Raw genomic sequence first — 13,799 nt, 5'->3', positions numbered from 1 at the left:
CGAAATGCACACTGCAACAGCAAGCGGGAATGGGTCCAAAGCTCAATCTAGGATATGGGGATACTTCTCAACAATAGAGGCTTGATGCTAAGTAGCTTCGTTCCTTGGAAGTTCCTTCCGTTTGATGAAGTGCTCCAGCTTTTAATGCTGTGTTCTGGTGTATTGTCTATTTGACCTGATTCATCCATGAGAGTCTGTTTGCAAGAACTGGAATCTTAGCTCTAACATGCCGGCAGCTGTTTAAGGAAGGATCCATGGAAAACAATGTGAATCTTGGTGGAAGAAGGAAGTTGTAACTTATCGCTCTTTAACATTTTGTAAGAACCAAAAAATCTGTGCCCAACATAGCCTTAGTATTAACCTTAGAGAAGCATATCATATGCTTATGCAGCCCGAGAGATACCACTTGAACTGAACTTGCATATTTATAGGCTCCTAAATACCCCTATGCTACAGTCAGGCAGATGGACTGCTGTTGGCCAGGTCCTTGGACAAATAAATGCCAAAATAACAGAAATGCCAAATTGCGAGGTTATGTCCTCCAGTTTCTTTTGATCGCCTCGGGTAAAATACCTACCTTTAATCGTGGATGTTTGTTGGGTGTTGGACTCACACACTCACACACACAAACCTGCACATTAGGGTCAGGTAGAGAAGCTCACACACTGAAATGAGAGAGAGAGAGCCAAAAGTGTGGTATCCACAAAATGCAAGTCAACCCTTGCATGTGTGCCACATCCATATAATATAGAAGTACAAAATATTATATGTTAGAGTGTCCTTTCACACTTGATGTCCAAGGGGAAAAACCACATGGGAAAAAGTGCCCTTGGTTAAGCCCTGTTCACACATAGCACTACCATAAGTGAGCATATGGTAGTGGAAGTGTGAACCTGTACAAGGTAGCAGATCACTCTCTGTATGAGAGTAAGCCCAAAGCTTTGCGGAAAGCTTCAAACTTTTCTCGAGGTAAAGCCTTTGTGAATAGATCTGCAACATTATCCTGTGTAGGGCAATAAGATAAACTGATCTCCCCTGCATGTAGCCTCTCTCTAACATAGTGATAATGAATCTCTATGTGCTTGGTACGTGCATGAAATACTAGATTTCGTGCCACGGCCATAGCACTCTGGCTATCAGTGAGAATGGTGGTGGGTGTCTGCTGACACTCACGAAGATCAGCCAATAGTCTCCTCAACCATACACAATCTACTGTAGCTGTAAAGACTACCCTCACAAGTAGATGTTGCAACAGTGGGTTGCTTTTTACTCAACCAAGATATGCATGAACTGCCAAGAAAAAAACAATTTCCACTGGTGGATTGTCTGGTATCATAATCACCAGCCCCATCTGAATCACTGTATGCATAAAGCTGCAAGCTGCCCCCCCGGGATAGAACAAACCAAGATCCAAGGTACCTTTAAGATAACGAAAGATGCGTTTGATTGCTTGCCAATGCTTTGTGCCTGGGCTGTGCATGAATTTGCTCAACAAAGACACCCCAAAAGATGTTTGGCCTCGTGTTACACAAGTAAATGAGGCATCCCACTGCCTAGCTGTAAATGCCGGCCTCCAAAGGCTCTGCAATATCATGCATAGTAAGCCGTACACCTGGTTCTACCGGAGTAGAAATGGGCTTACATTCATCCATGTGAAACCTTTTTAGCAAACTTTTTATGTACTTAGTTTGCTGCATAACAATGCCATCATCTGTATGCATAAACTGTATGCCGAGATAGTAGTAAAGGCCCCAAATCTGACATATCAAATTCAGCTTTCAAATCAGCTTTGAAATCTGAAATTTGTGCTTTGCTTGTACTTGTAATGAGCATGTCATCTACATACAAGATGACTATGAGAATATCGGCATCAGTTTTCTTCACATACAATGTGCTTTCAGCTGGACTATTCTCATAACCTTGGCTGGTTAGATGAGCATGTATCTTATCATACCAAGCTCTTGGAGCTTGCTTTAACCCATACAATGCTTTGTGCAACCTGCATACTTTATGTTCCTCACCAGGAACTACAAAACCAATGGGCTGATTTACATATACTTCCTCATGTAAATCCCCATTTAAGAATGCAGTTTTGATGTCCAATTGATGCACTTTCCATCCTTTGTGCAGCCAATGCAATCACAGATCTTATTGTGGTCATTCTCGAAGTAGGAGCAAAAGTCTCTTCATAATCTATTCCCTTTTTCTGGGAGTAGCTTTTAGCCACAAGTCTTGCTTTGTACCTGTCAATAGTACCATCAGACTTTCTTTTGACTTTGTACACCCACTTTGTTCCAATTACATGCTTGCCTTTAGGCAATTCCACAAGATCCCATGTATTGTTCTTCATGATAGCAGAAATTTCAGCTTGCATAGCTTGCAACCAATGCTCATTCTCATGTGCTTCTTCATAAGAAGAAGGCTCTTCTGAATCAAAGAGACCACCCATTGCGAATGCAGACTCCCCACTATGGACATTCAAAGCATGGCTGGAACGAGCCCTTGTTCTACTTGTGAGTGGAGCTGCAAGTTTGCTTTCTTGCAAAGTTTTCAGCAACCATCTTGGCACTGACTTGGCCGTGTCTATGACTGTTTGCTCTTCCCTGACAAGATCTTAGGGCTGGCTGATCTAAATCCCCCCTAATTGCAATGGGTAAAAGTCCATCAAACATGTCCTGTAAGCCTGTATCATTGTTTTTATACAAGCTGTACATGGGCTGTTCTGAATTTTCAGCAAATACCACATCTCTACTGACAAAAATCCTTCGTGTAGTTGGATTATAAAGACGGTATCCTTTGCTCTCATTGCTGTAGCCCACAAAAATGCATTTAATTGCTTTGTCATCTAGCTTTGTTTGGAGTTGTTCTGGCACATGTGCATATGCCAAACACCCAAATGTACGCATATAATCCACTGTTGGCTTTCGGCTATACCAAGCCTCAAATGGTGTTATGGTTTTCAAAGCTTTTGTTGGACACCTGTTCAACACATGAGGTGCACACATTATAGCTTCCATCCAAAATTTGTGAGGCAACTTCTGTGCTTTCACCATGCATCTTGCCATCTCCATGAGAGATCTATTTTTCCTTTCAGCTACACCATTCTGCTGTGGTGTAGAAGGCACAGTACATTGGTGTTTGATGCCCTTTTGAAGCATATAATCCTTGAATGCATTTGACATGTATTCTCCACCTCTATCTGAGCGGAGTGTTTGGACTTTACATCCACACATATTTTCAGCCATTGCTACAAAGTGTCGAAAGCATGTAAACACATCTGCTTTCGCTTTCAAAGGGTAAGCCCAAGCAAACCTGGAGTAGTCATCAATGAATGTGACAAAGTAAAGATGCCCCCTTATGGATGGTGTCCGCATTGGACCACATACATCACTATGTATGAGTTGTAATTTACTTTCAGCTCTAACAGCTCCATCTTTGGGGAATGGTTTTCGTTGCATCTTTTCCAAAATACACCCCTCACATACATGTCTTGGTGGAGACTCAAGAGGCGGCATATTATCAACCATATGATGCTTCTGCAAAAGCATCAAACTCTGAAAATTTACATGCCCAAAACGAGCATGCCATAGCTCTGCATCATGCATAGCAGGAGTGTGGGCAGCCACTGTATTTACATCATAAGTGCGCTTGTCATAGCTGTCCAGCTTATACAAGCCTTTGTATCGTGTTCCAGAAGTGACTATTTCATAACCCTTTGATGGGTCTTTTACCAAACACTTTCCGTCTTCAAATTCAACCTTTAAACCTTGGTCGTTTATGGCTGAGACGGAGAGCAGATTTTTCTTTATCCCTGGAACATACAATGCATTTTTCATACATATATTGGCACCATTGGCTGCAATAAGTATGACATTACCAATTCCCTTTACTGGATATGTGGTATGATCTGCACATGATACAGTGCGGCCATTTGAAGCATAAACCAAGTGCTGAAATACATCTTTGCATGAAGTGATGTGGCTCGAAGCACCACTATCAAAATACCATGATGCATTCTGTCTGTCAGATGCAATGCAAGACATATCAGTGTCTGTAGTACTTGGTGTGTCACTAGTGCATGTGACCAAAAAAGTGTACTCTTCCTGGATTACATTAGCTGATTGCTGTGCTTTGTCATCAGAAGAGTCTGCTACTGCATTGCCTGCTTCTTTCCTTTTCTCTTTTGCAATCCGCTTCCTACATTCACTGATGTAGTGTCCAGGCTTATGGCAGTAGTGACATTTGCCCTTCTTTTTGGGCTTGTTTGCATCCCCTTTGTCAGACTTTTCACCACTAGAAGAGGGCTGTCCATGACCAGCCTTGCTAGACTGTTGTCCCCCATGCCTAAAGCTCTTTGCTTTACCCTTATCCTTGGCCGTAAATGCCTTTTCTCCACCACGGTTGCTCGATAAGTTTGCTCTTGTTTGCTCTTCCTGCAAGAGTAAACCCACGAGCTCTTCAAAAGTGACGGTATCACCACCTCCTCTCATTGAGAGGTTGAGAGAGGTGTGAAAGCCCAAGTAGGAAGGCGGTAAAGAATGAAGAGTGTTGGTGACCATCTGTCTGTCTGGGATAACCTCATCAATGTTGAGCAATTGTTCTTGCAAATCTTTCACTTTGGTGAGATGATCTGCCATAGAGTCACCCTCATCCATAGAAAGAAGATCCAATTGCCTCTTCAAGTAGGCAACTCTTGCCTCGTTGCGTACCTGATACATTGCTTCCAATGTGTCCCATGCAAGCTTCGATGTCTTGCATGAACGAATGTGCGGAATAATAGTCTTTTTCGCTGAAAGGGCTATCAATGACATGGCCTGTGCATCTCTAGAGTCCCATCTCTTCTGCTCTTGTGTGGGAGCAGGATCTACATCAAGAGCTCTTTGAGCACCTCCCCTTTGAGGGGTGGCTGGCTGAATGGTAAGTGGGCGTGTGTCATCACCACACACGATGCCCCAAAGCGCTTTGGCTACCAGCAAATTACGGATCGTGAAACTCCAAAGGGAGTAGTTAGATCCACCCAGCTTGTCCTCCTGGGTGAGCACACCAAATACATATGTAGCATTCTGTGCCATGTCAACAAAATATATCTGCAAGCAAACCAAGCACCAATGTGCATTGCCAGGCAACCAAATGTCCTGTGCAAATGTATGCCTGCAAACCAAAGCAAGTGTAAACCTGCACCAAATTGTCCAATTACACACAATGTGTATACATGCGCGACAAATCGCAGCTGTAATGCCCAATTACATGCTCCAATCTGAAAATCCCCAATTTTTATGCACTCCAATCGCTTCAATGTGCATCTAATTGGCCAATTTTCACAAAAGCCCCAAATTTCTGCAAATGTAAGAGGTTCAATTTGCCAATTTTGACCTCAATTTTGAAAACCCCCAAATTTTTGCAAATGAGAGGTTCAATTTGCTGATTTTGACCTCAATTTCAAAAACCCCCAAATTGCAGTAAAAGCAACATGTCCAATTTTATCAATTTGTCCTGAAATTGAGAAATCTCCCAAATTGCACCTGCAATTTTCCTGTGAATTTAACTTGCACAGAAGTGTCTGCTAAATCTGCATATGACCTGCACTGGAATGGCTGCAGAATTTGTATTTGTATTTGACCAAAAATTTGCACAGTGAAATACCTTCAAACAAGAGCAGCAGGCTTGGAGTAGACAGTCGAATACAGTTGATGGTGGGAGCCGGTGGAGCTATGCAGAGCTGCAGGTGTCGAGGAGGGCAGAGCTGCAAACGGTTGCAGTCGTTGCAGGGCGAGTGGATGGCTGTGGGCAGCCGACGGGCCAGTCATAGGCGGGAGAGCAGCAGACGGGCGCTGGAGTCGGCTAGGCGAGCAGGCGTGCTGGAGTCGGAGTCGCTAGCGACGAGGTAGGCGGAGGCGGTGAACAAAGGCCACGAGGCAGTCGTGGGCTAGCGCAGGGAGCGCTGGGCACGAACAGAGGGCGCTTGGAGTCGCAAGCGTAGGACGGCCAGAGCAGGAAAGGCAATGGGTGCCGGTGGAGACGGAGCAGACGGAACAGCAGAACGGATGAGGTCAGGCCGGAGCGGGAGGTATGGACCGTCGACGTAGCAGAGACGGCCTGGACGGAACGGCGGGTCGACACAATGGTGGGCCGGGGGCTGTTGTGACGGATCGGAGGTGCACCTAGGCGTTAACGGAACGGGGCGTCGGTCGGAAGTGGAAGAGCCGCCCGCGAGCTGGGCGGCGGGCTCCCCACTAGTGCCGCCCGTTTCTGGCGGCCGGACGGTGGAGCAGCGACGGACCTGGTGGACGGATGTCGACGGAAAAACGCAGGTGATCGACGGAACGTCAGATTTTGACGGAATTTCGATGACGGAATTCCACAGCCAGCAGCAGTTTTTTTTTGGGGCAGAAATCCAGAGGCAGCTCCCAGCTCTGATACCAAATGTTGGGTGTTGGACTCACACACTCACACACACAAACCTGCACATTAGGGTTAGGTGCAGGGTAGAGAAGCTCACACACTGAAATGAGAGAGAGAGAGAGAGAGAGAGAGAGAGAGAGAGAGAGAGAGAGAGAGAGAGAGAGAGAGAGAGAGCCAAAAGTGTTGTATCCACAAAATGCACATGCAAGTCAACCCTTGCATGTGTGCCACATCCATATAATATAGAAGTACAAAATATTATATGTTGGAGTGTCCTTTCACACTTGATGTCCAAGGGGAAAAACCACATGGGAAAAAGTGCCCTTGGTTAAGCCCTGTTCACACATAGCACTACCATAAGTGAGCATATGCCTACAATGTTTACTGCTCCAAAAATGTGCCTAATCACAGCCTAAAACTGGGGATTAAGCATGTCCAGAGGTTGTGCATGTGACATCCCCCTCTTGCTAATCTTGATGACAGGAATCCAACTGATCTTGGATGATTGACATCATCCCTTTACTGCATGTGGACTCCATCCACGGCATCCTGCTTCCAAAACTTGAGATACTCTTTACCACTTGGATCTTGTCATTAAGATCTTCTGCTGCACTTGGATTGCTCCAATCTCTAATGCTTTGTTCTACGTTGAGAAATGTGCACGTGTTCTTCTTGTCCCCTCCATGGGGCTGAAACTTGTACATTTCTTGGGCTGAGAGCTAGATCCCTTCTTGGAATCGCTTGTTCGTCCCCTCATCCTTGTACCATGGCTGCTGGGCTGAGCATCCAGGGGCTTCATACCCCATGATACCCACCTGGGGCTCTATACCCCATGGCTGCCCTAATTTTGGCACCACCGGAATATGTAATATTGAAGAACCACTTGGCTGCATTTCTGGTCTGGACCAAATAAATAGCCACTTTTGTATTGGGATTTTTAAATGTGCACCAATTAAGCAGCTCTAGAACTTCTACTAGGCTTTGATACCAATGTAACACGCGAAAGAATTTCCTGTATTAAGAACTGTGTAAAAACACAACGATGAACATAGAGAAGAGAGAGAGGTGTTGTTGTAACAATGTTTTTTTGTATATACGTATCAAGATGTACGTAGATCCTAGCCAACATGGCCTCCAAAAGGAAAACAGCTAAGCCTAGGACGTGTTCCACCTATCAAGGATCAGATGAATACAAAAGGAATTGAACTTGCCTATTTCTAGGCTCCTAAATACCCCTATGCTGCAGACGGCCACACGCACTGTTGTCAGCGAGGTCCTTAGACATAGAAATGCGAAAATACCTGTAAAATGCCACTTGAGCATGTCCACATGTTGTGCATGTGACATCCCCTCTTGCTAGGCTTGATGATTGATGACTGACATCATCCCTTTATTGCTTGCAGACTCCATCCTTAGCATCTTGATTCCAAAAATCGAGGCACTCTTGACCACTTGGATCTTGTCTTGAAAACCTTCTATTGCAACCTTGTATGCTCCAATCTCTAATGCTATGTTTTGCTTTGAGAAATGTGCACCTCTTCTTGTCCCCTCCGTGGGGCTGAAAACTTGTACCTTTCTTGGACTGAGAACTTGACCCCATCTTGGAAACTTGCAGCCCCTTGTTCCTCCTGTCATCGTTGTACCATGTTTGCTGGGCATAGCATATACACCATGATACCCACTTCAGGGCTCTGTACCCCATGGCTGCTCTCATTCTGGCACCACCGGGATACATGATGTAGAAGAACACTAGGGTGCATTTCTGGTCCGGACCCAAAAAATTGCCACCTTTGTACCGTGCATTTTTCAAATCTACACCAATTTAGCACTTGTAGGACTTCTACTAGGCTCTCATACCAATGTAACATGTGAAAGAACTTCATGTATTAAGAACTGTGCAAAAATGCGAATATGAACAGAGAGCAGGGAGAGAGATGTGGTCGTGTTCTGCATATATGTATCAAGATGTACATAGATCCTAGCCAACATGGCCTCCAAAAGGAAAACACCTATGCCTAAGACCTGCCCCACCTACTTGCCTATTTATAGGCTCCTAAATACCCCTATATGCTGCAGTCAGTCAGATGGGTTGCTGTTGGCCGGGTCCTTGGACAAGTAAATGCCAAAATACTAGTAAAATTTTGATGTGGCAGGTTATGTCCTCCAGCTGCTTCTGACTGCCTTGGGTGAAATACCTACCTTTAATCCTGGCTGTTTGTGACACAGGCCTCACTTGAGGTATCTACCCAAATGCGGGATTCTATGGGTGTCTACCCAAACGTGGGGAGTCCAACCAATCCATGGGCCAATTATGGATAAGCGACAATTCTCTACCGGTATCTCTTATTGATATGGATCTCAGGGATTATGTCTAAGCTGGTGAAAGCAAGCCACATGCTAAAACCTATGCATGCAAGTTACCCACGTGTAGTTTTCAATGCCCATCCAACATAAAACTTGACCATTAATAAATTGTGAGAAAAGATCCATCTCTACTATTGTCGAATTCTGCTCCAAAGAGAAATTCCTGCACACCCAGGGCTTCTAATAGGATATTTGATTAACGTATTTTGTACCACATGCTAGGGAAGGCCTAGGCCACCCATCCCAAAAATTCCAGAAAATATGCCCCACCATTTCTCTCGTCCTGAATCCTCTCGTGATATTCGCACACTGTCAACTATCCAGTCATGGCTGAAAATATCACATGCAGACTTTGGTTATCTAGCGACCATCTCTTTTAGGATCTTGAGCGGTTCTGCTCTCACTGTACTAGAGATAAATTTTTAATTCCCTTTCTAAAGAAAGAATTTAGGAAAGAAAGCCACAATTTTTGTGAACATCTGAAGATGAAGAGAAGTAGATTCAGAAGGCTCTGATTTCAACCGAAACATGCACTAAGATAATATGGGAGCTAGGCCTTTACTTGTGTGTTCCCAATAGGTCGAATGTCAAATACCTTCTCTGCAAAACAATAGAAAATCCTCTTCGAGCTGGGGCTCCCTCTGCTGGCTGCCTGCATCATCTTTCTGGCCAATGCCTTCAAGAGTCAGCCTTTCTTTAGTTACACTGTTGAGGAATGGTAGACTATTACTACCACAGATTCATGGGTCCTACCCTCTAGCTTGCCCTAGATGCTCGATAGCCTCTAAGACTGTATAGCATTGTCTCCGGGGTTACGGAGTTTCCCAGAGGATATGGAGCTGCATAGCTCAGCTCTTAGGCAGATTGAGGAGAGGATCTATCTACATCACTTTGGGCTCTATTGCGCGGTTTACTCAGTCTGGACCACTGGTTTCTTTGAGGGTGAGGACCATGACTCTGCCATCATGATCCTTAGAGGGATGGCCCAGAGCTGCAGACTTCAGGATACCACTCGGGACATTATTGCCTACATCATTGCTTGGAAGATATTTAGGGCTAGATGCATCGAGTTGATCGAAAACACCCTGATTTATGACAGTTAGTGTATTTGTACCATTTGGGGAAATATTATTTATACCCTTATGGCCACTTTGGCTTGTATACAGAGGCCTTCTAGATCAGCGTGAGGAAGGCACATTCTCTTCATGAGGGAGTGGGATCATGGGATCTTCTTCTCGTTGACCCCCACCGGACTCTCTTGGCATGACCGTGCCCTTGATTGGCTGCGATTTTCTTACTCTCTATGATGATTTCTGGCCTCTAGCCGTGATTTTGTATTGACTCTTTCATGCTTAATAGAAGTCTCTTTCTTGCAAAAAAAGGTCACCCACACACCGAGGATTATTTAAAGTGATTCTAAGCTCACTTAGATCCCGTACGTTTTTTTCCTAAATCATATGTCCCTATCTAAAGGCATATATTATTGTGTGCTTGTTGATCCGTGGGATCCACCTTTACCCGAACTGCCACTGGGCCTCATGAGGGTGGTCGGACCGCCGTCCACCCCTTAACGGACTCTGCCATTGCCAACTGAGTGACATGGCCAACTCCATAACGCCACCAACTAGGAGCCTGTTGCATGTGCTCTAAGTGGGTAATCTTCTTTCACTGCATCTGCTTAGTCTCTTTCTGTAGTCCATCAATGTACCTCTCTACGTGCGTGTGCATGTCAGACCGCATTGTCTGGCTGGTGACTCTGCACATTGGGCATCCAAGCATTACCGGATCTGTTCTAATCAACGGACGTCCGTCTTGCTGTGCCAGCTGACCCCCATCACTATTGGCGATCCTGCTGGGGACATAGTCTCTAATTAGAGGAGTATTCAGGGTGCTGAAGTAGAAGTAGAAGCAAAGGAGTGTGATCACTGAGGCTGCTGATTTGCATCATCAAAGGAGTTTGAGCAAGTGTGATCGCTGAGGCTGTTGATTTCAAAAGTCTTGGTGGACAGAGGAGGAGCACCAAAGGAGTTTGAGCAGCAGCAACCAGTGTGAGAATCGGTGCAGAATCAAGAAGAAGCTCAAGAACAAGAGGCAGAGGAGCAACATGAGGAGTACTTGGGATTTCAAGAACTATTCCAAGAAGCGCAACTTGAGCACATAAAGAGTGGAAAACAAATTTAGCCATAAACAGTTCCCAACATATTGAAGGATGCATTCATGAAGATGTTCTGAAAGGCCAACAGTTCAGATCAGCCTACAGACATCATGACAGAACTAAAGCAAGAAGACATGGATGTTGTGGTCTGTGCAGCAAAATTCAAATTCTTAGGAACAGACTGGACAGGTCCTCTAAAGAAATGATGGGGGAATGGTTCATAAAAGGGCTGAATCCGAAGCTCAGACAGTCTGTCGCCATTGTGGATGTGGAAGCCCTAGGGTTTGACGAGCTGGTAGAGGCAGCCAAGAGGGCCGAGAAACAAAACCAAGTCCTAGAAAAGGAAGAAAGCAATGGTTGAGGATTCATCCAACAGTGAGACACATGAATTGGATTAGGAGAGGATTGAGACTCCTTGTGAAAAAGAAAGGTAAGAAGGGTGTGGGCACCATGGGATTTTCATCAATAAAGTGACTTATAATGTTTATAAGTCAGTGTGTTCACACATCATTAAATACGGGCTGGACTTAGTATTATTTGGGCATGTACAAGTGGACAGAAGGAGGCGGCTAGCTAAAACTTGGGGAGCAAGCTTGGGGAAAAGCACAAATAGGGATGTTTTGAGCACACCCAACCTCTTTTAGCAGAAAAGGAAAAGCACAAGGCCAATATAGAGCTGGTCGACTTTATTAAAGCAGGGATGCACATACCTCTACTGGCTGGCTGCAGCTGCTCACTCTCTCGTTCCCCTCAGTGCTGTCCGTACAGCAAGTGCAGTCGATGGTTCTCCTTGTGCTGGCCGTACATAGCAGCTGCCAGCAGGTAGCTGTCGGTTTTCTTCTGTGCGCTGGCCGTTCTGCCTACAGCAGTTGATCCTCTTCCTCAGCTGGTTATACACAGGCTGTACAACACCTTCTCTCTCCACTTTTGGGCTGCTGGTTGCCAGCCTTGTACAGATTCTTATAGCCACCTCCATACAACAGTGCTCGTTTTCAGCAGCTTCAGTACAGCATCAGTACAGTCCTACAGTGCCCACACGTGTGGTTTTCAGCCAGTGCTCTTATCTGGCCGTGCAAGAGGCGGTGTATTTGAAGGCTGATTTTGGGACTGTTTTGAGACTATTTTGGGCAACTTATGGTGGCGTTTGTACCTTGGCTTTTGACAGAGATTTGAGGTTGATTCATGGACTGTTTTGAGACAGTTTTCAGATGGCATTTTGATGCTGTTTTTATCTTGGCATGAGATAGATATCTGGGCAAGAGATCTGCTGTTGCTTTGTGGAAAATACGGTGCTGTATGCACCCGCACCTTGATTTCTTGTAAAAGATTCTATCTAAATAAAGGAGTTCCTAAAGGGGAGCCGGCCGTCCCGGCTCAGTTCAATGTTTTTATATTGTTTATGGTTCTTCCGTTGTGTTTTGTAGCTCTGTTTGGTATTTGAAGTGTCTGTCTATTGTTTTGGGTCCTTGATTTCGGTTACACCTTTTGGGCGAGGTGGGTCCGGAGTAGCTCGAGGTGGGTCCACAAGATCCGCATATGGGTGTCCTCCACCTCGTGGGTCCAGAACAAACTGGTGATGGTTGGTTGGTGAGGTAGGGGGCGGGGTGGCTGGGGCCGAAGCTCTCTCAAGAAAGTGTCCCTGTGTTTGCGGAACTCACGCAGGCAGAGGCCTACACAACGCTGGTCTGGGAAGTCAGTGATCCTAGAGTGTGGACCAAATCCTGTTGACCTTTGTTTGTAAAGGTTATCATTACATAACATTTTGAAATCTATGGACTGTCGCAACCTTGGTTTGGCATGGTTTAGTGTCTCATGGAATGCCTTGATAATCCTCCGGCTAATGAGGAGTTCACTACAATATTTCATCCATAGTAGAGTGAGGATTTATATTCTAATTTGAGCTAGTAGAGAGACCACTGTTATTATTATTATTTTTAATGCCTATGAGCTCATCAACAGAGCACTTTTAACGAGTCATATGAAAGGGCAAAGTCTTTTTTACTCCAATGGTGCTCATGGTCTTGTATGTCATCTTCTAGGTGTCATGAGTGTTATATTCAGAAGCTCAAAGTCCTCTGAATGATGACATATGACCTTTGTTTCTACTTCTCTTAGTGCTAGTTGTTTTGAAGAGAACTGATTCTTTTTGGGTAACTGCAGCTTCTGGTGATGATAACTCTGTGGTGGGACTTGCTATTGATCAGACAACCCTTTCCATTCAGCTCCCTGCACCAAATGGTGAAAGTGGGGAAAAGCTTCCACCTGGTCCTCTTTTGCTCTGCATGACACTGGAGGGAAATCTGAGCCTCTTCTCTTTGGCCAGGTATTTTTTCTTCTCCTGTATGCACCTCTTTCAAAATAGAAGTCTGATAGGTGACTCTACATGATTGTAAGCTTTTTCTGCTCTTTGTTTGCTGTCATGTATGTAATACATAAGTGTTCTAAGGAACATAAGCTCATAGCAGGACCATGTATTATCTATGCTAGGAGATGAGTTTTTTTGTGGTGTTGCTATTGAAGCAAAGAAGATAACATAACAAATGTTTGCTGATTTCATAATGTACTAACATCCAGGACAGATCTTAAGTGGACAAATGTTGACGTTGTTACTACTCCCATAGGACTTCCTGAAGCCGATGAAATCTCTCTTTCTTATGCTTTGGCATGTAAGCCTCCTGGTGAAAAGCGTGTTGAAACCCAGGATGCAGCGAACAAGATCGTTCTTTCTCAAGGAATCACTGATAAGCCTCACGAGGAACGGCACCTTGAAACCTCTCCTGGTGTGGTGGAGGCAGGAGGGGGGATGAAGCAAGGTTGGCATTTTTGCTGAGCTCCAGTGTACTTCCATGAAATCCTTAAGATTCATGTGCAAGGGACC

At 44.9% G+C, this 13,799-nt stretch overlaps 1 protein-coding gene across 2 annotated transcripts in view; it reads left to right on the top strand.

Moving 5' to 3' along the window:
* LNO1 (Nuclear pore complex protein) overlaps nt 1–13,799 on the top strand; it is a 153,593-nt gene that overhangs the window by 73,808 nt on the left and 65,986 nt on the right. For both annotated transcript variants that reach the window (XM_086801566.1, XM_086801565.1), the window contains exons 8-9: nt 13,082–13,244; nt 13,496–13,734. In XM_086801566.1, coding sequence (XP_086657692.1) covers nt 13,082–13,244; nt 13,496–13,734 — 402 coding nt within the window. The remainder of the gene's footprint in view (nt 1–13,081; nt 13,245–13,495; nt 13,735–13,799) is intronic.

This window comes from Cibotium barometz, chromosome 8, assembly GCF_041138505.1.
Source record: "Cibotium barometz isolate CiBa-2024 chromosome 8, ASM4113850v1, whole genome shotgun sequence".
NCBI classification, from domain to species: Eukaryota; Viridiplantae; Streptophyta; class Polypodiopsida; order Cyatheales; family Cibotiaceae; genus Cibotium; species Cibotium barometz.
Note: the sequence above shows the minus strand (reverse complement) of the source record. Positions and strands in the feature narration are given on the sequence as shown.